Consider the following 27,685-nt stretch of genomic DNA (forward strand, 5'->3'; position numbering starts at 1 on the left):
GTCATCCCTACACTTGCCAAGATGCTTTTCCGTAGTGAATACTGAAGCAAAGTATTCATTAAGTACCTCAGCTGTTTATTCCAGTTCCATACACACTTTTTCACTGTCACACTTGATTGATCCTATTTGCTCACGTCTTATCCTCTTGCTCTTCACATACTTGTGGAATGCCATGGGGTTTTCCTTAATCCTGTCCGCCAAGGCCTTCTCATGGCCCCTTCTGGCTCTCCTAATTTCATTCTTAAGCTCCTTCCTGCTAGCCTTATAATCTTCTAGATTCCTAACATTACATAGTTTTTTTGAACCTTTCGTAAGCTCTTCTTCTTGACTTGATTTACAACAGACTTTGTGCACCACGAACCTTGTACTGTCCCATCTTTTCCGTGTCTCATTGGAACGTATCTACTCAGAACCCCACGCAAATATCCCCTGAACATTTGCCACTTTTCTTCCATATGTTTCCCTGAGAATATCGTTTTCCAATTTGTGCTTCCAAGTTCCTGCTTGATAGCCTCATATTTCCCCTTACTCCAATTAAACTCTTGCCTAACTTGTCTGTTCTTTTCCCTCTTTGATGCTATGGTAAAGGAGATAGAATTGTGATCACTATCTCCAAAATGCTCTCCCACTGAGAGACCTGACCAGGTTCATTTCCCAATACCAGTTCAAATACAGCCTCTCCACTTGTAGGCTTATCTACATATTGTGTCAAGAAACCTTTGTGAACACACTTAACAAACTCCACCCCATCTAAACCCCTCACGCTCGGGAGATGCCCATCAGTATTTGGAAAATTAAAATCTCCCACCACAACAACCCTGTTATTATTACTCCTTTCCAGAACCTGTCTCCCTATCTGCACCTTGATGTCCCTGTTACTATTGGGTGGTCTATAAAAATCACCCAGTAGTATTATTGACCCCTTCCTATTCCTAACTTCCACCCACAGAAACTCCATGACTTCCTCCTTCTCTGCAGCTGTGACACTATCTCTGATCAACAGTACCATGCCCCCACCTCCTTTGCGTCCCTCCCTGTCCTTTCTGAAACATTTAAAACCTGGCACTTGAAGTAACCATTACTACCCCTGAGTCATCCAAGTCTCTGTAATGGCCAGAACATCGTATCTCCAAGTGCTGATCCATGCTCTGAGCTCATCCGCTTTAATCATGATACTCCTTGCATTAAAATAGATACATCTCAGACCATTGGACTGTGCTGGTCCATTCTCTATCACCTTCCTATCCTCCCTTTTGCACTGTCTCCAAACATACTCTATTTGTGAGCCGAACTCCCTTTCCTCCGTCACTTCAGTTTGGTTTCCACCCCCCAGCAATTCTAGTTTAAACTCTCCCCAGTAGCCTTAGCAAACCTTCCCGCCCAAATGTTGGTCCCCCTCAGATTCAAGTGCAACCCAGCCTTTTTGTACAGGTCACACCTACCCCAGAAGAGGTCCCAATGATCCAGAAAGCTGAATCCCCGCCCCCTGCTCCAACCCCGCAGCCACGCATTTATCCTCCACCTCACTCTGTTCCAATACTCACTGTCACGTAGCACAGGCAGTAATCAAAAAATTACTACCTTTGTGGTCCTGCTTCTCAACTTCTTTCCTAATTCCCTGTAGTCTTTTTTCATGACCTTTTCCCTTTTCCTACCTATGTCATTGGTACCAACATGTACCATGATCTCTTGCTGTTCTCCTTCCCACTTCAAGATATCGTGGATGTGATCAGAAACATCCCGGACTCTGGCACCTGGGAGGCAAACTACCATCCGTGTTTCTTTCCTGAGTCCACAGAATCGCCTGTCTGACCCCCTAACTATAGAGTCCCCTATCACTTCTGCCATCCTCTTCCTTTCCCTGCCCTTCTGAGCCACAGGGCCAGACTCTGTGCCACGTTCATGAAGCTGGAGGAACTCAGCAGGTCGGGCAGCATCCGTTGAAAGGAGCAGTCAATGTTTCGGGTCGAGACCCTTCGTCAGGACTGATGAGGGAGGGGGCGGGGGCCCTAGAAAGGTGAGGGGAGGGTGGAAAACCAATCAGAGGGAAGATCAATGGGTGGGGGAGGGGAAGCCGGGAGGGGATAGGCAGGAGAGATGAAGAAGGAATGTAAGGGGAAAGAACTATGAAGAAGGCAGAACTGCTTTCCCCTTACATTCCTTCTTCACTTTTCCTGCCTATCCCATTCCTGCTTCTCCTCCCCCACCCCTTGATCTTTCCTCTGATTGGTTTTTTTACCTGACACCTACCAGCCTTCTCCTTCCCACCCTCCCTCCACCTTCTTTCTAGGGCCCCGCCCCCTCCTTCAGTCCTGATGAAGGGTCTTGGCCCGAAATGTTGACTGCTCATTTCCACGAATGCTGCCCGACCTGCTGAGTTCATCCAGCTTGTTGTACGTGTTACTTTGATCACAGCATCTGTGGTGTATTTTCTGTTTACAGACTCTGTGCCAGAGGCACGGCCTCTGTTTTTTCCCCCAGGCAGGTCGTCCCCGCGAACAGTACTCAAGCAGGAATAATTACTGTTAAGGGGGACAGCCACTGGGGCACTCTCTAGCACCTGCTTCTTTCGCTTCCCTCTCCTGACTGTAACCCACTTCTCTGTATCCTGTGGTCCCGGGGTGACCACAGCTGCACTCGATCACTTCCTCACTCTCCCTGACCAGATGAAGGTCATCAACCATAAAAATAATGCGAGGGCCTGGCAACAGTAATCATCTTGTACAGCAGCTGTGTATACTGGGTTCTAAGGCAACCTTGTCCAAATATAGTGTTGTCCGTTATAGGTGAAGACAAGCTGGTGTTGACTGTCAATAGACATTAGGTGCAGAAGTAGACCATTCGGCCCCTCGAGCCTGCACCGCCATTTTGAGATCATGGCTGATCAATTACCATCAATACCCGGTTCCTGCCTTGTCCCCATATCCCTTGATTCCCCGATCCATAAGATACCTATCCAGCTCCTTCTTGAAAGCATCCAGAGAATTGGCCTCCACTACCTTCTGAGGCAGTGCATTCCACACCCCCACAACTCTCTGGGAGAAGAAGTTTTTCCTTAACTCTGTCCTAAATGACCTACCCCTTATTCTCAAACCATGCCCTCTGGTACTGGACTCTCCCAGCATCTGGAACATATTTCCTGCCTCTATCTTGTCCAATCCCTTAATAATCTTATATGTTTCAATCAGATCCCCTCTCAATCTCCTTAATTCCAGCGTGTACAAGCCCAGTCTCTCTAACTCTCTGCATAAGACAGTCCAGACATCCCAGGAATTAACCTTGTGAATCTACGCTGCACTTCCTCTACAGCCAGGATGTCCTTCCTTAACCCTGGAGACCAAAACTGTACACAATACTCCAGGTGTGGTCTCACCAGGGCTCTGTACAAATGCAAGAGGATTTCCTTGCTCTTTCTCCCTTACCTAACTCGACACTGTTCAGACAATACTCTGCCCTCATGTTCCAGCTTCCAAAGTGGATAACTTCACATTTATTCACATTGAATGACATCTGCCAAGTATCTGCCCATTCACCCAGCCTGTCCAAGTCACCCTGAATTCTCCTAACATCCTCATCACATGTCACTCTGCCACCCAGTTTAGTATCGTCAGCAAACTTGCTGATATAGTTTTCTATGCCTTCATCCAAATCATTAACGTAAATGGTAAACAGCTGTGGTCCTAATACCGAGCCCTGTGGCACCCCACTAGTCACTACCTGCCATTCCGAGAAACACCCATTCACCCCTACCCTTTGCTTTCTATCTGCCAACCAATTTTCTATCCATGTCAATGCCTTCCCCCCCCAATGCCCTGAGCTTTGATTTTACCCACCAATCTTCTATGTGGGACCTTATCAAATGCCTTCTGAAAATCGAGGTACACTACATCCACTGGATCTCCCCCATCTAACTTCCTGTTTACATCCTCGAAAAACTCCCAACAGATTAGTCAAGCATGATTTACCCTTGGTAAATCCATGCTGGCTCGGCCCAATCCATATAACCATAACCATATAACAATCACAGCACGGAAACAGGCCATCTCGGCCCTCCTAGTCCGTGCCGAACTCAATCTCACCTAGTCCCACCTACCCACACTCAGCCCATAACCCTCCACTCCTTTCCTGTCCATATACCTATCCAATTAAACCTTAAATGACACAACTGAACTGGCCTCTACTACTTCTACAGGAAGCTCATTCCACACAGCTATCACTCTCTGAGTAAAGAAATACCCCCTCGTGTTTCCCTTAAACTTCTGCTCCCTAAAGAAAAAGAAGTATGACAGGGCTAAGATGAGTGGGAATACAGATGATTGGGAAAGTTTTAAGGAACAGCAGATCTTAACTAAAAAAGCAATACGGAGAGAAAAAAATCAGGTATGAGCTCAGTCTAGCCAGGAATATAAAAGGGGATAGCAAAAGCTTTTTTAGCTATGTGAAGAGAAAGAAGATAGTTAAGAACAATGTTGGCCCCTTGAAGAATGAATTGGGAGAAATTGTTATGGGAAACAGGGAAATGGCAACAGAATTTAATGCATACTTTAGATCTGTCTTCACCAGGGAGGACACAAGCAATCTCCCAGATGTATGGATGGGCCAGGGTCATAAGATATCAGAGGAATTGAGACAGATTGACATTAGGAAAGAAACTGTGATGAGTAGACTGGTAGGACTGAAGGCTAATAAATCCCCGAGTCCAGATGGTCTGCATCCGAGGGTTCTAAAAGAGGTGGCTCAGGAAATTGCGGATGCATTGGTAATCATTTTCCAATGTTCCTTAGATTCAGGATCAGTTCCTGAAGGTTGGAGAGTGGCTAATGTTATTCCACTTTTCAAGAAGGGTGGGAAGGAGAAAACGGAGAATTATCGCCGTTAGCCTAACGTCAGTCATCGGGAAGATGCTTGAGTCCATTATTAAGGACGAAATAGTGGCACATCTAGATGGCAGAAATAGGATTAGGCCGAGCCAGCATGGATTTACCAAAGGCATATCATGCTTGACTAATCTGTTGTTTTTTGAGGGTGTAACAAGGATGTTAGATGAGGGTAAGCCAGTGGATGTTGTGTACCTAGATTTTCAGAAGGCATTCGATAAGGTGCCACATAGGAGATTGGTGATTAAAATCAGAGCTCATGGCATTGGGGGCAGGGTTTCAACATGGATAGAAAACTGGTTGGCAGATAGAAAGCAAAGGGTAGCAGTGAATGGGTGTTTCTCAGACTGGCTGGAGGTGACTAGTGGGGTACCACAGGGCTCTGTATTGGGACCACAGCTCTTTACGATTTATGTCAATGATTTAGATGAGGGCATTGAAAACTATATCAGCAGGATGATACTATATCAGCAGGATGATACTAAACTGGGTGGCAGTGTGACATGCGAAGAGGACGTTAGGAGAATACAGGGAGACTTGGATAGGCTGAGTGAGTGGGCAGATACTTGGCAGATGTCATTCAATGTGAATAAATGTGAAGTTATCCACTTTGGAAGCTGGAACATGAGGGCAGAGTATTGTCTGAACGGTGTCGAGTTAGGTAAGGGAGAAATGCAAAGAGACCTAGGAGTCCTAGTTCACCAGTCAATGAAGGTGAATGAGCAAGTGCAACAGGCAGTGAAGAGGGCAAATGGAATGTTGGCCTTTGTTACAAGGGGAATTGAATACAAGAGCAAGGATGTTCTTTTGCATTTGTACAGGGCCCTGGTGAGACCACACCTGGAATATTGTGTACAGTTTTGGTCTCCAGGTTTAAGGAAGGACATTCTGGCAATTGAGGAAGTGCAGCGTAGATTCACTAGGTTGATTCCTGGGATGGCAGGGCTGTCTTACGCAGAGAGATTGGAGAGATTGGGCTTGTACACGCTGGAATTGAGGAGATTGAGAGGGGATCTGATTGAAACGTTTAAGATAATTAAAGGATTTGATAGGATTGAGGCAGGTAATATGTTCCAGATGTTGGGAGAGTCCAGTACCAGAGGGCATGGATTGAGAATAAGAGGTCAGATATTTAAAACAGAGTTGAGGAAGAGCTTCTTCTCCCAGAGAGTTGTGGAGGTGTGGAATGCACTGCCTCGGAAGACGGTGGAGGCCAATTCTCTGGATGCTTTCAAGAAGGAGCTAGATAGATATCTGATGGATAGGGGAATCAAGGGATATGGGGACAAGGCAGGGACTGGGTATTGATAGTGAATGATCAGCCATGATCTCAGAATGGCGGTGCAGACTCGAGGGGCCGAATGGTCTACTTCTGCACCTATTGTCTATTGTCTAACTCTCAATTCATGTCCTCTCGTTTGAATCTCCCCTACTCTCAATGGAAACAGCCTATTCACGTCAACTCTATCTATCCCTCTCAAAATTTTAAATACCTCGATCAAATCCCCCCTCAACCTTCTACGCTCCAATGAATAGAGACCTAACTTGTTCAACTTTTCTCTGTAACTTAAGTGCTGAAACCCAGGTAACATCCTAGTAAATCGTCTCTGCACTCTCTCTAACTTATTGATATCTTTCCTATAATTCGGTGACCAGAATTGTACATAATATTCCAAATTTGGCCTTACCAATGCCTTGTACAATTTTAACATTACATCCCAACTTCTGTACTCAATGCTCTGATTTATAAAGGCCAGCATTCCAAAAGCCACCTTCACCACCCTATCTACATGAGACTCCACCTTCAGGGAACTACGCACTGTTATTCCTAGATCTCTCTGTTCCACTGCATTCCTCAATGCCCTACCATTTACCCTGTATGTTCTATTTGGATTATTCCTGCCAAAATGTAGAACCTCACACTTCTCAGCATTAAACTCCATCTGCCAACGTTCAGCCCATTCTTCTAACCGGCATAAATCTCCCTGCAAGCTTTGAAAACCCACCTCATTATCCACAACACCTCCTACCTTAGTATCATCGGCATACTTACTAATCCAATTTACCACCCCATCAACCAGATCATTTATGTATATTACAAACAACATTGGGCCCAAAACAGATCCCTGAGGCACCCCGCTAATCACCGGCCTCCATCCCGATAAACAATTATCCACCACTACTCTCTGGCATCTCCCATCTAGCCACTGTTGAATCCATTTTATTACTCCAGCATTAATACCTAACGACTGAACCTTCTTAACTAACCTTCCATGTGGAACTTTGTCAAAGGCCTTGCTGAAGTCCATATAGACTACATCCACTGGCTTACCCTCGTCAACATTCCTCGTAACTTCTTCAAAAAATTCAATAAGGTTTGTCAAACATGACCTTCCACACACAAATCCATGCTGGCTACTCCTAATCAGATCCTGTCTATCCAGATAATTATAAATACTATTAAGAATACTTTCCTATCACTGTTATCTAGGTATGCCACTATTTCATCCTTAATAATGGACTCTAGCATCTAACCCTGTTAGGCTGACAGGATGATAGTTCTCTGTTTTCTCCCTCCCTCCTTTCTTAAAAAGTGGGATAACATTAGCCATTCTCCAATCCTCAAGAACTGATCCTGAATGTAAGGAACATTGGAAAATGATTACCAATGCATCCGCAATTTCCAGAGCCACCTCCTTTAGTACCCTAGGATGCAGACCATCTGGACCTGGGGATTTGTTAGCCTTCAGTCCCATCAGTCTACTCATCACCATTTCCTTCCTAATGTCAATCTGTTTCATTTCCTCTGTTACCCTATGTCCTTGGCCCATCCATACATCTGGGAGATTGCTTGTGTCTTCCCTAGTGAAGACAGATCTAAAGTACTTATTAAATTCTTCTGCCATTTCTCTGTTTCCCGTAACAATTTCACCCAATTCATTCTCCAAGGGCCCAACATTGTTCTTAGCTATCTTCTTTCTCTTGTTACGAATTCCCGTAACTGGATCTCTTACCAGCAAAGATAGAGAGGTCCGTTGAAGTCTGATGGTACTATCTTTAAAAGTATTTATTGATAAAGGGGCACAAAAATAAGATTAATGCAAACATACAGAAAATATACGTCGTCAATACTAAATCTAAAGCGCAGGTATTATCATAACCAATAAAACGTAACTCTATCGTTGTCTGGGGATAATGGATTGTCCGATGGAAATATGAAAGTCATTAGCTCGTTCAGGCTGCAGCGTTTTGGGTTTAAGAGAGGGAGGCGTTTAAACTTGCCCAAGTCTTTTATGATGCCAATCCGTTGAGTCAGGGGAGCGGGTTTCCCCGTTGTTAGCTATAAAGCCGTTTTCCGTGGTTTCAGCCACCAATTCCAGCCACGGAATTGAACGCACGTGGCTTGGTTTCCGATGACCGTCTGCTGTTACGTGGTCGCTTAACGTTTCTTCTGTTGCATCTGAGGGGTTGTTCCTACAGCCCCTCTTTTATTCTGACTCGCAGGGTCGTAGATGTCAAGTTGGGGGTGATGCAATCTCCCTCAACCAGCCCACTTTGCCCAAGGGCATTCATGTAGCAGAGCATCTCAATCCACAAATATGTCTCCAAAAGACAATGGCCATGTCCCGTAGCTTTACATCGCCGGAGAAACGAGCCAGCCTGTACGTCTCTTTTCCCAACCCAACAAGTGATCTTGCGATTCTCACAAAGGAGGAGGCTACGGACGTAACACTCTTCACATACCTAAAAAAAAAGCTTTTGCTATCTTCCTTTATATTCCTGGCTAGCTTGCGTTCGTACCTCATTTTTTCTCCCCGTATTGTCTTTTTAGTTAAATTCTGTTGTTCCTTAAAAACTTCCCAATCATCTGTCCTCCCACTCACCTTAGCTCTGTCATATTTCCTTTTTTTCAATGCTATGCAATCTCTGACTTCCTTTGTCAACCACTGTGGCCCCTTTCCCTCCTTTGAATCCTTCCTTCTGCAGAAGCACCGAGGAAAGGTGGAGTAGAGGTCAATCGCTGTGTACCATCAAGATTCAGATGGCATGGGGGATAAAATAACATTTGTGTCTGGTATAACCAGGAATCTCAGCTGTACTATCTGGTTGACAGCCAGCAAATCTTGCCCAAATCTTGCTCCATTTGTCTGGCCTGCCTCGGTTGGGGATTGGGGATTTGCGGGGATTGCCCAGACTTTGTATCTTGCATAGCACTGCTTGCTGTAGATGTGTCTCAATAACAGATTTTATACCGTTAACATTAGCCCCACTAAAAAAAAATCCCCTAGTATAGTTTCAATTTCAATTACGGTGTGCAGTATATTTTCCCAGGGATTCCCCTTTATCTGCCAACTGTATAGAGCATGTGACTCATTTTGAGTCTCAGATTGCTGTAACATCATTGGCTGAAATCAAGGCACATTGGGTTCAGGTAGCTCAGGATATAATCCTTCTGGGGTACAGTAGATGCTCGCATTTAGTTTGTACAATACTCTCCAACCCAGCAGTTTAACGGGTGAATTTTGGGCCGCTACAAATGATTCTTCTACTGTCTGTTCTCCTAGTTTAATATTAACATATTTGGATAAAGGCGCTATCATGGGGATTCACACTACCCCCACAGTCCTAACATTTTTCCCTACTTTTGGCAAGTCTGCAGAGGGGGATACGAATGATAAGGATGCGCCTGAATCAATCTGGACCTGTCCAGTTGGATTTGTTAGCTGGAAGGAACTACAGTCTACAGATAAGACTATAAGATATAATAGCAGAATTAGGCAATGTAGCCTTTCATGTCCTCTCAGCCATTTTATCATGGCTGATCCAATTTTTCCCTCAGCCCTAGACGTCTGCCTTCTCCCTGTATCCCCTTCATGCCCTGACCAATCAAGAACCTATCAAACTCTGCCTCAAATATACATAAAGAGTTGGCCTCCACAACTGCCTGTGGCAAAGAATTCCACAGATTTACACCGCCATTCTAAAAGGACTTCCATCTATTCTGAGGCTGTGTCCTTTGGTCTTAGATTCTCCTAACATAGGAAACATCCTCTCCACATCCACTCTTATCAAGGCATTTCAGAATTCAGTAGGTTTCAATGAGGCCATCCGTCATTCTTCTGAATTCTAGTGAATACGGGCACTGAGCCATTAAACTCTCTTTGTATGACAAGCCATTCAATCCTGGGATCATATTTGTGAATCTCCTTTGAACCCTCTCCAATTTCAGCCCATCCTTTTGAACAAAAGGGGCCTAAAACTGCTCACAATTCTCTCGTGAGACCTCACCAGTGCTTTATAACATTATATCCTTGAAATAAATGCTAACATTGCATTTGGCTTCCTCACCACTGACTCAACCTGCAAGTTAACCTTTAGGGAATCCTGCAATCTTTGCACCCCAGCTTTTTGTATTTTCTCTTCATTTATAAAACAGTTAACCCTTTCATTTCTTCCAACAAAGTGCATGACCATACACTTCCTGCCACTGTATTCCATCTGCCATTTCATTGCCCATTCTCCTAATCTGTCTGTCCTTCTGTAGCCTCTATAATTTCTCAAAATTACATGCCCCTCCACCTATCTTCGTATCATCTTGTCAGTACCTCCAGTTGAACTCGGTGCTTCCCCCTAGCCGTCAGCCTGTGGTTTTGTATTGTTATGTGCTCCTGTCCCCACTCCTGCTCTACTCCGGCCCCTGTATCACTGAATACTCCGTCTCTCACCTGTTTCTCATTATTACCTGTATTGCTGCCCCCTGTGTCTCATTGTGCTCCATCTATCATCTGACTCTCAGTGTATTTCCTGTGTTTTCACCTGTTTGTTGCCAGATTGTGCCAGTGAGTTTTCCCGAGCCTTTCCAGCATTCATCTCTGTACTCTGTCTGTCTGAATATCAACTCTGCCTGTTTCCCGATTCTGGTTTTTTGGATTTCTCTGGATGTTTTGATCTCTGCCAAACTTTGATGCCGACTTGGTTTGTACCTCGGGGTTTGTTACTCAATTACTATCACTGTGCACAGTACTGAGTCTGCAATTAGATCCCTGCTCCAGTGTACTGACACATCTGCAAATTTTACAACAAAGTCATCAATTCCATCATCCAAATTATTGACATATAACATAGAAAGAATCGGTCCCAAAATAGACCATAAGACTTAGGAGCAGAATTAGGCCACTGAGCCCATTGAGTCCATTCAACTCCATGGGCCTGGCCTCCACTGAAGTCTGTCGCAGAGTATTCCACATTCACCACTCTTTGGCTAAACAAAGTCCTCCTAACCTGTTCAAAAGGTCACCCCTCAATTTTGAGACTGTGCCTTCTCAATCTGGATATCCTCACCAGAGGAAACATCCTCTCCTCATTGATCCCAGTGCCACCTTATCATCCTTGTGTAGTCCTTTTAACATCCAGTAGGTTTCAAAGAGATCCCCACACGTTTTTCTAAATTCCAGTTAGTACAGGCCCAAAGCTGCCAAATGCTCTTCATTCGTTAACCTCTTTATTTCTGGAATCATCCTCGTTAACCTCCTCTGGACTCTCTCCAATGACAATACATCCTTTTTGAGATTGGGGCCAAAAACCGTTTACAATACTCTGAGTGCAGCCTGACTGGTGTCTTATAAAGCTTCAGCATTATCTCTTTGTTTTTATATTCTATTGCCCTTGCAATAAATGTCAACATTGCATCCAACCGCCCCCTGTGGAGCACCTCTAGTCACTGGCAGCCAGCCAGAAAAGGCTCCTTTTTATTCCAGTTCCTTGCTTCCTGCCAATCAGTCACTGCTTTATCCATGATAGCATCTTTCTGGTAATACCACGGGCTTGTATCTTGTTAAGCGGCCTCGTGTGGCACCTTGTCAAAGGCATTCTGAAAATCCATGTAAACAAAGTCAAGCAATTCTCTTTTGTCTATCCTGCTTGATATTTCTTCAAAGAATTGCAAGAGATTTTTCAGCCAGGCATGATTTTCCCTTGAGGAAACCATACTGACTATCATGTGCCTCCAAGTACCCTGTGTTTTATCCTTAGTAATTGCCTCCAACTTCTTCCCAACCACTGAAGTCAGACTTAACTGGCCTACAGTTTCCTTTCTTCTGCCTCTCTTCCCTTCATGAAGTGTGTAGAGATATTTGCAATTTTCCAGTCTTCTAGAACCATTCCAGAATCTACTGACACTTGAAAGATCATTTTTAATGTCTCCACCATTTTCAGAACTGGGGGTGTATACCCCCAGGTCCAGGTGAATTATCTCCCTTCAGACCTTTCAGTTTCCCAAGAACCTTCCCTCTAGTTATGGTAACTTCTCGCATTTAATGTCCCCTGACACCTGAAACTTCCATCATGCTGCTAGTCTCTCCCACAGTGATGCAAAATGCTTATTCATCCCATCCACCATTTTGTGGTTCCCCCATTACTACCTCTCCAGCCTTGTTTTCCAGTGGTCTGATAGACACTGTTTATTTATCTGAAGAAACTTTTGGTATCCTCTTCAATATTTTTGGCTAGCTTACTTTTGTATTCCATGTTTACCTTAATTTTTTAGTTGCCTTCTGTTGGTTTTTATCAACTTCACAATCCTCTAACTTCCCACTAATTTTTGCTCTATTGCATGCCTTCTCTTTGGCTTATATGTTGGCTTTGACTTCTCTTGTTACCCACAGTTGTGACATCTTTCCTTTAGAATACTCCTTCTTCGGGATGTCTGTGGCCTGTGCCTGCCAGATTGCTTTTAGAAATTGCAGCCATTGCTACTGTGCCATCTTCCCTGCCAGTGTTCTTTTCCAATTCTGGCCAATTCCTCTCTCATGCCTCAGTAATTCCCTTTACTCCTCTGTAATACTGATACACCTGACTTTAGCTTCTCCTTCTCAAATTTCAGCATGAATTTGATCAAATAATGATCACTTCCCCTAAGGGTTCATTAACCTTAAGCTCTCTAATCAATTCTGGTTCATTGAACAACACTGAATTCAGAATAGCTGATCCTCTAGAGCTGCTCTAAAACTCCCATCTCGTAGGCACTCTAGAAATCCCCATCTTGTAATGCAGCATCAACCTGACTTCTGCAATCTACCTACGCATTGAAGTCTCCCATGGCTACTGTAACATTGCCCTTATAGCATGCATTTTCTACCTCCCATTGTAATTTGTAGGTAACACCCTTTGGGGGTCTGTATACAATTCCCATCAGGGCATTTTTACCCTTGTAGTTGCTTAGCTCTATCCACTGATTCAATGCCTTCTGATCCTGTGTCACCTCTTTCTAATGATTTGATTTCAGTTTTTGCTAACAGAGCAACACTGCCTCCTTGACTTCCTACTTGTCCTTTTGATGCAATGTGTATCCTTGGACATTAAGCTGCCAGCTATAATATTTCAGCCATGATTCGGTGATCCCTGTAACACCTGCCAATCTGCAACCGCGCTGCAAGTTCATCCAGCTTATTCCATATACTGTGCACATTCCGATTCAACACCTTCAGTCCTGTTTTCAATTTTGTTGCACCACGCTCAACCTTTTGGTTCCTAACTTTGTCGGAGGTCTTGCCAACATCTACCTCCACAATGTCACCACTAATTGTTCTGGCACACTGGTTCCCATCCCCACAACTGTAGTTTAAACTCCACTGCAAGATTAACAAACCTTCTCACTAGGATAAATAGTCCTCTCCAGTTCAGGTGCAAACCGCCCCTCTGTAAGGGTTCCATCTTCCCTGGAAGAGACCCCAATGATCCAAAAACCTTAGGCCCGCCCTTCTCCATCAATTCCTTAGCCACATATTAAACTGTATAATCTTCCTAGTTCTAGTCTCACTAGTACATGGCACGAGTAGCAATCCTGAGATCACAACCCTGGAGCACCTGTCCTTTAACTTAGCACCTAATTCCCAAACTCCCTGTGTAGAACCTCATCATTTGTCCTGCCCATGCCATTGGTACCTACGCGGACTATGACTTCTGTCTGTTCACCCTCCCACTTAAGAATGCTGAGGACTTGATCTGGGATATCCTGGACTGTGGCATCTGGGAAGCAACATGCCATACGGGAATCTTGTTCTCACCCACAGAACCTCCTGTCTGTTCCCCTAACTAATGAAACCCCTATCACCATAGTGTGCCTTTTTGAACCCCTTTGCCTTTTGAGTCGCAGTGGCAGACTCAGTGCCAGAGACCCAGCCACTGTGACTTTCCTCTGTTAAGTGATCTCCCCCAAGAGCATCTACAGTGATATACCTGGTGGCATCTACAGTGATATACCTGTTGTTGATGGGGATGGCCATAGGGTTACTCTGTACTGGTTCCTTAGCTTCTTTCCCTTTCCTGACTGTCACCCCATTTCTTGTGTCCTGCACCTTGAGTCTTTTTCTCTCTATCTCTCTCTCTCTCCCCCCCTCTCTCTCCCCCTCTCTCTCCCCCTCTCTCTCCCCCTCTCTCTCCCCCTCTCTCTCCCCCTCTCTCTCCCCCTCTCTCTCCCCCTCTCTCTCCCCCTCTCTCTCCCCCTCTCTCTCCCCCTCTCTCTCCCCCTCTCTCTCCCCCTCTCTCTCCCCCTCTCTCTCCCCCTCTCTCTCCCCCTCTCTCTCCCCCTCTCTCTCCCCCTCTCTCTCCCCCTCTCTCTCCCCCTCTCTCTCCCCCTCTCTCTCCCCCTCTCTCTCCCCCTCTCTCTCCCCCTCTCTCCCCCCCTCTCTCCCCCCCTCTCTCTCCCCCTCTCTCTCCCCCTCTCTCTCCCCCTCTCTCTCCCCCTCTCTCTCCCCCTCTCTCTCCCCCTCTCTCTCCCCCTCTCTCTCCCCCTCTCTCTCCCCCTCTCTCTCCCCCTCTCTCTCCCCCTCTCTCTCCCCCTCTCTCTCCCCCTCTCTCTCCCCCTCTCTCTCCCCCTCTCTCTCCCCCTCTCTCTCCCCCTCTCTCTCCCCCTCTCTCTCCCCCTCTCTCTCCCCCTCTCTCTCCCCCTCTCTCTCCCCCTCTCTCTCCCCCTCTCTCTCCCCCTCTCTCTCCCCCTCTCTCTCCCCCTCTCTCTCCCCCTCTCTCTCCCCCTCTCTCTCCCCCTCTCTCTCCCCCTCTCTCTCCCCCTCTCCCCCTCTCTCTCCCCCTCTCTCCCCCTCTCTCCCCCTCTCTCTCCCCCTCTCTCTCCCCCTCTCTCTCCCCCTCTCCCCCTCTCTCTCCCCCTCTCTCTCCCCCTCTCTCTCCCCCTCTCTCCCCCCCTCTCTCCCCCCCTCTCTCCCCCCCTCTCTCCCCCCCTCTCTCCCCCCCTCTCTCCCCCCCTCTCTCCCCCCCTCTCTCCCCCCCTCTCTCCCCCCCTCTCTCCCCCCCCTCTCCCCCCCCTCTCCCCCCCCTCTCCCCCCCCTCTCCCCCCCTCTCTCCCCCCCTCTCTCCCCCCCTCTCCCCCCCTCTCTCCCCCCCTCTCTCCCCCCCTCTCTCCCCCCCTCTCTCCCCCCCTCTCTCCCCCCCTCTCTCCCCCCCTCTCTCCCCCCCTCTCTCCCCCCCCTCTCTCCCCCCCTCTCTCCCCCACTCCCCTCTCCCACCTTCAGCCTCCCAGATGATCCAGAGTTCATTCAGATCCAGCTCCAGCTCCTGAACATGGTTCATTCGCAGATCTTCTGCCAATTGTTCTGAAGCTTCTTTTTTAAGTTTAGTGCCTGCACTATTCTGTTTACTTTCTTTATTACCCATTTCTCATCTTTTTGAAATTTATGCTTAAAACAATTTGGTTAATTTATAAAGCAATGGCTATTCAATTTCCCTTTTTTCTGACCAGAAAATATACTGACTCTTGAAGTCTGACAGAATTGAGTTTGCTTGATTCAATTAAAGTTGGACTCCCTGTGGGTCTTGGACCCAGTCTTCCTTCTACCAGCTTGACCCTCTCCAGAAGCTCAGGGATGGTCACCGGCAGGGTGGGCCCTTGTTGCACCAATCTTGCCCATCTGGTTTGGTTCCCTCTGGAGATTCACGGCAGCTCACAGTCAAACTTTCTCCATGATCTCCTGGTCTACTGGTCTTGTTCACTGATCTCACTTCTCAAGCTCACAGTATAATGGTCCACTGGACCCTGTATCAAAGGGGCCCCATGTTGGGTGCTAAACTGTTAGCAAAACTAAATGTTTTGATCAGGCAAATAAATGCAGACCCCGAGAAGGCTAGGATCAAATTCACTATTGATGAGATATATCATGGAGTTTGCCTCACAATTAGGGTGTTCTGGACTCCAAATAATAGACAATAGGTGCAGAAGCAGACCATTCGGCCCCTCGAGTCCGCACCGCCATTCTGAGATCATGGCTGATCATTCACTATCAATACCCAGTCCCTGCCTTGTCCCCATATCCCCTGATTCCCCTATCCATCAGATATCTATCTAGCTCCTTCTTGAAAGCATCCAGAGAATTGGCCTCCACCGTCTTCCGAGGCAGTGCATTCCACAGCTCCACAACTCTCTGGGAGAAGAAGCTCTTCCTCAACTCTGTTTTAAATAACTGACCTCTTATTCTCAATCCATGCCCTCTGGTACTGGACTCTCCCAACATCTGGAACATATTTCCTGCCTCAATCCTATCATATCCTTTAATTATCTTAACCGTTTCAATCAGATCCCCTCTCAATCTCCTCAATTCCAGTGTGTACAAGCCCAGTCTCTCAAATCTCTCTGCGTAAGACAGCCCTGCCATCCCAGGAATCAACCTAGTGAATCTACGCTGCACTTCCTCAATTGCCAGAATGTCCTTCCTTAAACCTGGAGACCAAAACTGTACACAATATTCCAGGTGTGGTCTCACCAGGGCCCTGTACAAATGCAAAAGGACATCCTTGCTCTTGTACTCAATTCCCCTTGTAATAAAGGCCAACATTCCATTTGCCCTCTTCACTGCCTGTTGCACTTGCTCATTCACCTTCATTGACTGATGAACTAGGACTCTTAGGTCTCTTTGCATTTCTCCCTTACCTAACTCTACACCGTTCAGACAATACTCTGCCCTCTTGTTCCTGCTTCCAAAGTGGATAACTTCACATTTATTCACATTGAATGACATCTGCCAAGTATCTGCCCACTCACCCAGCCTATCCAAGTCTCCCTGTATTCTCCTAACGTCCTCTTCGCATGTCACACTGCCACCCAGTTTAGTATCGTCAGCAAACTTGCTGATATAGTTTTCAATGTCCTCATCTAAATCATTGACATAAATCGTAAAGAGCTGTGGTCCCAATACAGAGCCCTGTGGTACCCCACTAGTCACCTCCAGCCAGTCCGAGAAATACCCATTCACTGCTACCCTTTGCTTTCTATCTGCCAACCAGTTTTCTATCCATGTTGAAACCCTGCCCCCAATGCCATGAGCTCAGATTTTACTCACCAATCTCCTATGTGGCACCTTATCGAATGCCTTCTGAAAATCTAGGTACACCACATCCACTGGCTTACCCTCGTCTAACATCCTTGTTACACCCTCAAAAAACTCCAACAGATTAGTCAAGCATGATTTGCCCTTGGTAAATCCATGCTGGCTCGGCCTAATCCTATTACTGCCATCAAGATATGCCACTATTTCGTCCTTAATAATGGACTCAAGCATCTTCCCGACGACTGACGTTAGGCTAACAGGGCGATAGTTCTCCGTTTTCTCCTTCCCTCCCTTCTTGAAAAGTGGGATAACATTAGCCACTCTCCAATCTTCAGGAACTGATCCTGAATCTAAGGAACATTGGAAAATGATTACCAATGCATCCGCAATTTCCTGAGCCACCTCTTTTAGAACCCTCGGATGCAGACCATCTGGACCCGGGGATTTATTAGCCTTCAGTCCTATCAGTCTACTCATCACAGTTTCTTTCCTAATGTCAATCTGTTTCAATTCCTCTGATATCTTATGACCCTGGCCCATCCATACATCTGGAAGATTGCTTGTGTCCTCCCTGATGAAGACAGATCTAAAGTATGCATTAAATTCTGTTGCCATTTCCCTGTTTCCCATAACAATTTCTCCCAATTCATTCTTCAAGGGGCCAATATTGTTCTTAACTATCTTCTTTCTCTTCACATAGCTAAAAAAGCTTTTGCTATCCCCTTTTATATTCCTGGCTAGACTGAGCTCATACCTGATTTTTTCTCTCCGTATTGCTTTTTTTAGTTAAGATCTGCTGTTCCTTAAAACTTTCCCAATCATCTGTATTCCCACTCATCTTAGCCCTGTCATACTTCCTTTTCTTTAATGCTATACAATCTCTGACTTCCTTTGTCAACCACTGTGGCCCCTTCCCCCTCTTTGAATCCTTCCTTCTCATTGGAATGAACTGCTTTTGCATCTTTTGTATTATCCCCAAGAATATCTGCCACTGCTGATCCACTGTCTTTCCTGCCAGGGCATCCGCCCATTTAACTTTGGCCAGCTCTTCCCTCATGGATCCGTAGTCTCCTTTATTTAATTGCAACACTGACACCTCTGATCTGCCCTTATCCCTCATAAATTGTAGATAAAAACTTAACATGTTATGATCACTACTTCCGAATGGCTCCTTTACTTCAAGATCACTTATCAATTCCTGTTCATTACACATCACCAAGTCCAAAATAGCCTCGTTCCTGGTTGGCTCAAGCACAAGCTGTTCCAAAAATACATCCCTTAGACACTCCACAAACTCCCTATCCTGGGGTCCAGCACCTACCTGATTCTCTCAGTTCACCTGCATGTTGAAATCTCCCATAACGACTGCATTACCTTTAGCACATGCCAATGTTAACTCCCTAATCAACTTGTACCCAATATCCATGCTACTGTTTGGGGGCCTGTACACAACACCCATTAGGGTCTTTTTACCCTTACTGTTCCTCAGCTCAATCCACACAGACTCTATTTCCCCTGTTCCTAAGTCACCCCTTGTTAAGGACTGAATCTCATTCCTCACCAACAGGGCCACCCCACCCCCTCTTCCCATATTTCTGTCTCTACGATAGCATGTATACCCTGGTACACTCAAATCCCAGGCCTGATCCCCTTGCAGCCATGTCTCCGTTATCCCAACAATATCGTAGTTCCCCATTTTATAACCATATAACCATCACAGCACGGAAACAGGCCATCTCGGCCCTCCTAGTTCGTGCCGAACTCTTATCTCACCTAGTCCCACCTACCTGCACTCAGCCCATAACCTTCCACTCCTTTCCTGTCCATATACCTATCCAATTTTACCTTAAATGACACAACTGAACTGGCCTCTACTACTTCTACAGGAAGCTCATTCCACACAGCTATCACTCTCTGAGTAAAGAAATACCCCCTCGTGTTTCCCTTAAACTTCTGCCCCCTAACTCTCAAATCATGTCCTCTCGTTTGAATCTCCCCTACTCTCAATGGAAACAGCCTATTCACGTCAACTCTATCTATCCCTCTCAAAATTTTAAATACCTCGATCAAATCCCCCCTCAACCTTCTACGCTCCAATGAATAGAGACCTAACTTGTTCAACCTTTCTCTGTAACTTAAGTGCTGAAACCCAGGTAACATCTCTGCACTCTCTCTAATTTATTGATATCTTTCCTATAATTCGATGACCAGAACTGCACACAATATTCTAAATTTGGCCTTACCAATGCCTTGCACAATTTTAACATTACATCCCAACTTCTGTACTCAATGCTTTGATTTATAAAGGCCAGCGTTTCAAAAGCCCTCTTCACCACCCTATCTACATGAGACTCCACCTTCAGGGAACTATGCACTGTTATTCCTAGATCTCTCTGTTCCTCTGCATTCCTCAATGCCCTACCATTTACCCTGTATGTTCTATTTGGATTATTCCTGCCAAAATGTAGAACCTCACACTTCTCAGCATTAAACTCCATCTGCCAACGTTCAGTCCATTCTTCTAACTAGCATAAACCTCCCTGCAAGCTTTGAAAACCCACCTCATTATCCACAACACCTCCTACCTTAGTATCATCGGCATACTTACTAATCCAATTTACCACCCCATCATCCAGATCATTTATGTATATTACAAACAACATTGGGCCTAAAACAGATCCCTGAGGCACCCCGCTAGTCACCGGCCTCCATCCCGATAAACAATTATCCACCAATACTCTCTGGCATCTCCCATCTAGCCACTGTTGAATCCATTTTATTACTCCAGCATTAATACCTAACGACTGAACCTTCTTAACTAACCTTCCATGTGGAACTTTGTCAAAGGCCTTGCTGAAGTCCATATAGACTACATCCACTGGCTTACCCTCGTCAACATTCCTCGTAACTTCTTCAAAAAATTCAATAAGGTTTGTCAAACATGACTTTCCATGCACAAATCCATGCTGGCTACTCCTAATCAGATCCTGTCTATCCAGATAATTATAAATACTATCTCTAAGAATACTTTCCATTAATTTACCCACTGCTGATGTCAAACTGACAGGTCTATAATTGCTAGGCTGACTTCTAGAACCCTTTTTAAACAATGGAACCACATGAGCAATATGCCAATCCTCCGGCACAATCCCCGTTTCTAATGACATCTTAAAGATCTCCGTCAGATCTCCTGCTATCTCTACGCAAACTTCCCTCAAGGTCCTGGGGAATATCCTATTAGGACCCGGAGATTTATCCACTTTTAAATTTCTTAAAAGCGCCAGTACTTCCACCTCTTTAATCGTCATAGGTTCCATAACTTCCTTACTTGTTTCCCACACCTTACACAATTCAATATCTTTCTTCTTAGTGAATACCGAAGAGAGGAAATAGTTCAAAATCTCTCCCATCTCCCTCGGCTCCACACATAGCTAACCACTCTGATTCTCTAAGGGGCCAATTTTATCCCTCACTATTCTCTTGCTTTTAATTTAACTGTAGAAACCTTTCGGATTTACTTTCACCTTATTTGCCAAACCAAACTCGTATCTTCTTTCAGCTTTTCTAATCTCTTTCTTAAGATTCCTTTTACATTCTTTATATTCCTCGAGCAATTCCTTTACTCCATGTTGCCTATATCTATTGTAGACATCCCTCTTTTTCCGAACCAAATTTCTAATATCCCTTGAAAACCATGGTGCTTTCAAACCTTTAACCTTTCCTTTCAACCTAACAGGAACATAAAGATTCTGTACCCTCATAATTTCACCCTTAAGTGACCTCCATTTCTCTATTACATCCTTCCCATAAAACAACTTGACCCAATCCACTCTCTCTAAATCCCTTCGCATCTCCTCAAAGTTAGCCTTTCTCCAATCAAAAATCTCAACTCTAGGTCCTGTCCTGTCCTTCTCCATAATTATATTGAAGCTAATGCTATTGTGATCACTGGACCCGAAGTGCTCCCCAACACATACGTCTATCAGCTGACCTATCGCATTCCCTAACAGGAGATCCAACACTGCCCCATCTCTAGTCGGTACTTCTATGTATTGTTGCAAAAAACTATCCTGCACACATTTCACAAACTCTAAACCATCCAGCCCTTTTACAGAATGAGCTTCCCAGTCTACGTGTGGAAAATTAAAATCTCCCACAATCACCACCTTGTGTTTACTACATGCAACCCCCTGGGTCGCCTCAGGCTCGCTCAGCTCATTTCGTCTAGGGGGAGCAGCCTTCGGCCCCGCCAAACTGGGTAATCAGCTGGTGTGGATGCTGTGTGAGGTCCCCGCCTCACCCAAAAACAGACAGTACACCATATGCGATTAAATGAGTACAATTTATAAAGGTTACTATAACTAAGTGATTAATAACGATACAGTATATATGAAGAGAAAATTAAAGAAAAGGCGCCAAACTTATCAAAGTCCAAACCACTTCGTGCACAGCCGTTGGAGCTCAATTTCTGAAGTCTTCTGGCCACCATTCGATCCCCTCCAAACTCCTCGACTCGCAGCTCAGGACCCTCCGAGTGGTCAACCAAGCACATCCAGCTTCATCCCCCCCCCTCCCCCCTCGGAGAATCTCCCGGCCTCGGACCCCCCTTTGGGGTCCGATCCTCGCCCAGCTTAGAGCATTGCGTCCTCTCTCTCGACCCCCTCGCGCCAATCTGCCCAAAAGCCCATCAACAAAAGCTTACAGACTCAGAAGAAAGAACATTAATCCCCATTTGGTTTACAAAGGAATACCATTCTCGTTATCAGTAAATTAGCATTCCTGGTAGTTAACAAAAAAGAAGAAACCCTCTTTACACACAAATATCTGCTATCTCCTTACACATTTGCTCTTCCAACTCACGCTCCCCATTAGGTGGCCTATAATACACTCCTATCAGTGTTACTACACCCTTCCCATTCCTCAATTCCACCCAAATAGTCTCCCTAGAGGAGCTCTCTAATCTATCCTTCCAAAGCACCGCCATAAGATTTCCTCGGACAAGCAATGCGACACCTCCTCCTCTGGCCCCTCCTACTCTATCACATCTGAAGCAATTAAATCCAGGAATATTTAGTTGCCAATCACACCCTTCCTGCAACCATGTTTCACTAATAGCTACAACATCATAATTCCAGGTATCAATCCACGCTTTAAGCTCATCCACCTTTCTTACAATGCTCCTAGCATTAAAATGGATACATTTAAGATACTCTCCACCTCCTCCTCTCTTTTCATCCCTAACAATGCATTCAAATTTATTATCCTTTTCTTTCTTCTCCCCTACATCTTCGGGCTGAGCGCATCTCTTCTCCATCACCTGCCTTTCCTCCCTCATACACTGTCTATTTACTTGCTCTACTGGTGAACTAACCTCCCCTCCCATAGTTTCCTCAAATTGATTCCCGCCCCCCCCATCTTACTAGTTTAAAGTCTGCCCTGTAGCCCTAGCAAACCTCCCTGCTAGGATATTGGTCCCCCCCAGGATTCAAGTGTAACCCATCCTTCTTGAACAGGTCACGCCTGCCCCAGAAGAGGTCCCAATGATCCAGAAACTTGAATCCCTGCCCCCTGCTCCAATCCCACAGCCAGGCATTCATCCTCCACCTAATTCCATTTCTACTCTCACTGTCGCGTGGCACATGCAGTAATCCCGAGATTTCTACCTTTGCGGTCCTTCTTCTTAACTGCCTTCCTAACTCCCTATACTCACATTTCAGGACCTCTTCCCCTTTCCTACCTATGTCATTGGTACCTACATGTACCACGACCTCTGGCTCTTCACCCTCCCAATTCAGGATATCTTGGACGCGATCAGAAACGTCCCGAACCCTGGCACCAGGGAGGCAAATTACCATCCGGGACTCCCGATCACCTCCACAGAACCGCCTGTCTGAACCCTGACTATCGAGTCCCCTATTACTATGATCCCCTTTCTTCTATCCCTACCCTTCTGAGCTACAGGGCCGTCCTCTGTGCCGGAGGCCCGGCCACTGTCACTTCCACCAGGTAGGCTGTCCCCCCCAAGAGTACTCAAACATGAGTACTTATTGTCAAGGGGTACAGCCGCTGGGGTTCTCTCTAGTACCTGCCTCTTCCCCTTCCTGACCGTGACCCACCTATCTGCCTCCCGTGGACCCGGAGTGACCACCTGCCTGTAACTCCTCTCAATCCTCCTCACTCTCCCTGACCAGGCGAAGGTCATCGAGCTGCAGCTCCAGTTCCCTAACTCGGTCCCTCAGGAGCTGCAGTTCGGTGCACCTGGTGCAGATGTGGACGTCCGGGAGGCTCGGAGACTGCAGGACCTCCCACATCCGACACCGAGATCAACAAGCTGCCCTCACACTCATACCTCCCAAATAACTGAAAATAACAAGAACTAAAAGATAAGCCTACTGTGCCCTCTTCCGCCTAAGCCCCCTGAGCCCAAGCCCTACACTCTGCTCCCGGCGCACTCCGCTGCCCGCAAACGAAGCTGCCCGCTTCTTAAGGCTGTGTTCTTTTTATATCTTCCCGCCTTCCCAGGCCTCCTTCACGCGCCTGCGCAGTCCCGCCTCTCAGAACTCCGATCTGAGACGCAATTGGACAATTTGAAAATGGCCGCCGCCGCACTTCCTCTCAAAGCCTCGCTGTCCTCTTCCAAAAGAGGACATCTGAGCTTCAAGCTCATCTGTCTTATTTCTGACACTACGCGCATTCAAGTATAGCATTCTTAGCCCATTCCTCCTCTCTTTGCTTAAAACACTGTCTATTGTACCTAACCCAGCTCCTTGAACTTCCATTGGGCTAATTGCACCTTGAATTTTGATGACCTTCTCAAGATCACCCAAACCTTCTACACATTTGACCCCATGCTCCTTCTGACCAACCCTCTGTACATGTAACTTTTCCAACACATGTTCTGTCTCACCTTTCTCCTTTACACAATTAATATTTGGGAAACGTGTATTCCCCACCTGTCCCTTATCCTTCATCATATCATCTTCTCTCGTATTCTGGATCCCTGCCCCCTGCACATCTAGTTTAAACCCCCCCGAGCAGCACTGGCAAACACTCCTGCAAGAATGTTAGTATCCCTCCAGTTCAGATGTCGACAGTCCCTTCGAAACAGATCCCAACGTCCCTGGAACAAAGACCAATTATCCAAAAATAAGCAGTGGAAAGTTCCTTCTTTTATACAGTATAGAATCAAGATGTTCGTAATGTCAAGCTTAACCACACATAAAAACAGGAGCAAGTAGGTACATCAGAGGCACATGATATTTTTAATCATAGAATAGACAGTAGCTATGTCATATAAATATATATTCATTCTTTCTGTACTTCGGGCAACCTCCTGTTTACGAAAGACTGTCTGCTGTAAGTCTAAGCTTAGGACATTGGGTTAAAAAAGTTTATTGGGTTACAAAGTTTAAATAGAAAAATTCTTCAACCAGCTAGTCTGGACTGATTTTATGGCTGACTACATCCAAAGTTTTAGCAACACCAGTGGAATAGGGAAGTTACATATTTTCGTAACTTTAAGGGTCATAATGGAAGAGAACTAGCAACTCTGGTGCTATCAGATAAACAATCCTTCATTCTTCCACAGTCAATTAGTGTGTACAGTTTGGAACATTTAGTGTATACTCTTTAGGACAGTTAGTATGCATTCATTGGGACATTTAGTGAGTATACTTTGGGGCAGGTAGTGTGTACAATTTGGGAAGGTTAATATGTACACTGTGGGACAGTTAGTGTGTTCATTTTGGGACAATTTGTGTGTGCACATTGAGTCAAAATTTGTATGGGACACTGGTGTGGACACTGACTGAGTCCTGAGTATTTGTTTTCTGTCTTTTCAGGCCTGGGTATTGGCGATGTTGCTGCTGTGGCAGTACTTCAGTCTCTGTCTCGATTCATGGCCCTCTATTTCACTAACCAGCCTCTCTATGTGCTGCCCCCTCACCACATCGACGTACTGCCTCCCCTGCACTTCAGACCTGGTAAGGGGCTCCACACAAACCAAGTGACCATGTTGACTGCAGAGGGTGCTGGGTGCAGGGAGATGGATGGATCTGGCTTTCTGAGAGGGTATTATGTGAGGTAATGTGAAATGGTGTGAGTGAGGTGGCATGGTGTTTGATGGGGTGAGGGGCCTGGAAGCTGTGAAGACAAGTGGAGCAAAGTCTTCCCTGAGTTCTGAGGATGATGGTACTCAGTACCATTTGATTCTGATACTGATACTGAAGCTACTGATAAAGATCATTGTTACAAATATAAGAAAATCTGTGAATGCTGGAAATCCAAAACAACACACACAAAATGCTGGAGGAACTCAGCAGGCCAGGCAGCATCGATGGAAAAGAGTAAACAGCTGATGTTTCAGGGTACAAGGCTCTTCATCAGGACTCGTTAGTCAGGTTCCTCTGCACCTCTGCGTCTCAGTGCTCAGTAACATCTGGATGTGAAACGATGGATGGTCAGACCGAGAACTCTGTCCTTGGGAACTGCAGCAATGCCCTGGTCACATGACCTTTCTAGCCTGTCTCCCCCTGGTTGATCTGCTTCCCTCCCATCCTCGTCCTCTCATTCCAATCCAGTCTGTGATGAAACAGAACAGAGAATGTAACATTTCAGTCCACGTTGTGCTGACAACATGGAGCCTACTCCAAGATCAATCTAACCCTTCCCTCCTACATAGCTCTCCATTTTTTTAAAATCATCTATATGTCTTTCTAAGAGTCTTTTGAACATCAGTCTAGGTCCACTATTTCAGCGGCCACTTCGTGTCAAACCTTTGGGGCCGGGCCATCAGGTTCCAGTAATTCAGAAGCATGGAGTTGTGTAGGCCTTTCAGCCCATCAACACTATGCCAGCTGTCACTGCTGAATGTACTAATCACACTGCCTACATTAATTTCTTTGCTCTGTGTCCTGTTCAATCATTGGTCCAGGTACCTCTTAAATGTTGTTGCTGTCTCCACCTCTCATCACCTCCTCTGGTAGCTCATTCCAGCTACCAGTAACTCTGTGTGCGAAATAGTTACCCCAAAGATCCCCTAAAATCTCCTTCCTCAAAGCTTAAACCCATGCCCTTAGTCTTAGACAGTCCAACCACAGGAAGCAGAAACTGATTATTTACATTATCTGTGGCTCTTCTGATTTCATAAACTTCTCTAAGGTCACTACTCAGCCTCCAATGTTCCTGGGGAAACAGTAAAAGCCAGTTCAGTCTCTCCTTATAACTCATGTCACCCAGAGTCCTCTGGTCTTTCTGTCGTCCGGTCCTCCAGTCTTCTGTTCTCCTGTCTTCGACTCTTCCAGCCCCCCAGATCCCCAGATGCCCAGCCCTCTGGCCCTTCAGTCCCCCAGTCCTCTTGTCCACCAGACCTTCCAGTTTCCCAAGAACCTCTTCACTAGTAATAGTAACTTAGCGTACTCCATGACCACTGACACCTGGTACTTCCACCATGCTGCTCGTGTCTTCTACAGTGAAGGCTGATGTAAAATACCTACTCAATTCGCCTCATTGCTACCTCTTCAATATTGTTTTCTAGCAGTCCGATATCCACTCTCACCTCTCTTTTACACTTCATGTATCTGAAGAAACTTTTGTTAACCTCTTTAATATTATTGCTTTGCTTACTTTTGTATTCTATCTTTACCTTTTTAATGACTTTTTTAGTTGCCTTCTGTTGGTTTTTAAAAGCTTTCCAATCCTCTGACTTCTCACTAATCTGTGCTGTATTATATGCCCTCTCTTTGGCTTTTATGTTGACTTTGACTTCCCTTATTAGTCACGATTGTCTCATCTTGCCTTTCAAATGATCTTTTCTTTGGGATGTATCTATCCTGTGCCTTCTGAATTGCTTCCAGAAATTCCAGCCATGCTGTTCTGCCATCATCCCTGCCAGTGTTCTTTTCCAATCAACTCTGGCCAGCTCCTCTCTCATGCCTCAGTAATTCCCCTCACTCCACTGTAATACTGATACTGACTTTCGCTTCTCCGTCTCAAATTTCAGGATGAATTCGTTCATATTAGGATCACCTTCCACCGAGTGTTATTTTACTTTAAGGTCTCTAATCAATTCTGGTTCATTGCACAACACCCAATCCAGAATAGCTGATCCCTTTTGGTAGCAACCACAAGATACTCTAAAAAGCGATCTCGTCGGCATTCTATAACACTCCCCCTCCTGGAATCCAGTACCAACCTGATTTTCCCAATATACAATTGACCCTCCTTATCCGCGAATTCCGCATGCCAAGTCAAGTCACTTTTATTGTCATTTCAACCATAACTGCTGATACAGTGCATAGTAAAAATGAGACAACATTTTTCATGACCATGGTTTTACATGACACAGTACAAAAAAACTAGACTGAACTACGTAATAAAAAAACACAGAGAAAGCTATACTAGACTGCAGACCTACACAGGACTGCATAAAGTGCACAAAAAAAGTGCAGGCATTTACAATAAATTATAAACAGG

The 27,685-nt window shown here is 45.6% G+C and overlaps 1 protein-coding gene across 10 annotated transcripts in view; it reads left to right on the top strand.

Moving 5' to 3' along the window:
• The window catches only part of cplane1 (ciliogenesis and planar polarity effector 1), a 375,338-nt gene that overhangs the window by 90,693 nt on the left and 256,960 nt on the right, over window positions 1-27,685 (top strand). For all 10 annotated transcript variants that reach the window (XR_009512997.1, XR_009512998.1, XM_059974072.1 and 7 more), the window contains exon 16: window positions 25,054-25,194. Coding sequence is in view for 8 of the 10 variants with exons in the window: in XM_059974072.1 (XP_059830055.1) it covers window positions 25,054-25,194 (141 nt within the window). In the remaining 2 variants the exon portion in view is untranslated. The remainder of the gene's footprint in view (window positions 1-25,053; window positions 25,195-27,685) is intronic.

This window comes from Hypanus sabinus, chromosome 7, assembly GCF_030144855.1.
Source record: "Hypanus sabinus isolate sHypSab1 chromosome 7, sHypSab1.hap1, whole genome shotgun sequence".
NCBI classification, from domain to species: domain Eukaryota; kingdom Metazoa; phylum Chordata; class Chondrichthyes; order Myliobatiformes; family Dasyatidae; genus Hypanus; species Hypanus sabinus.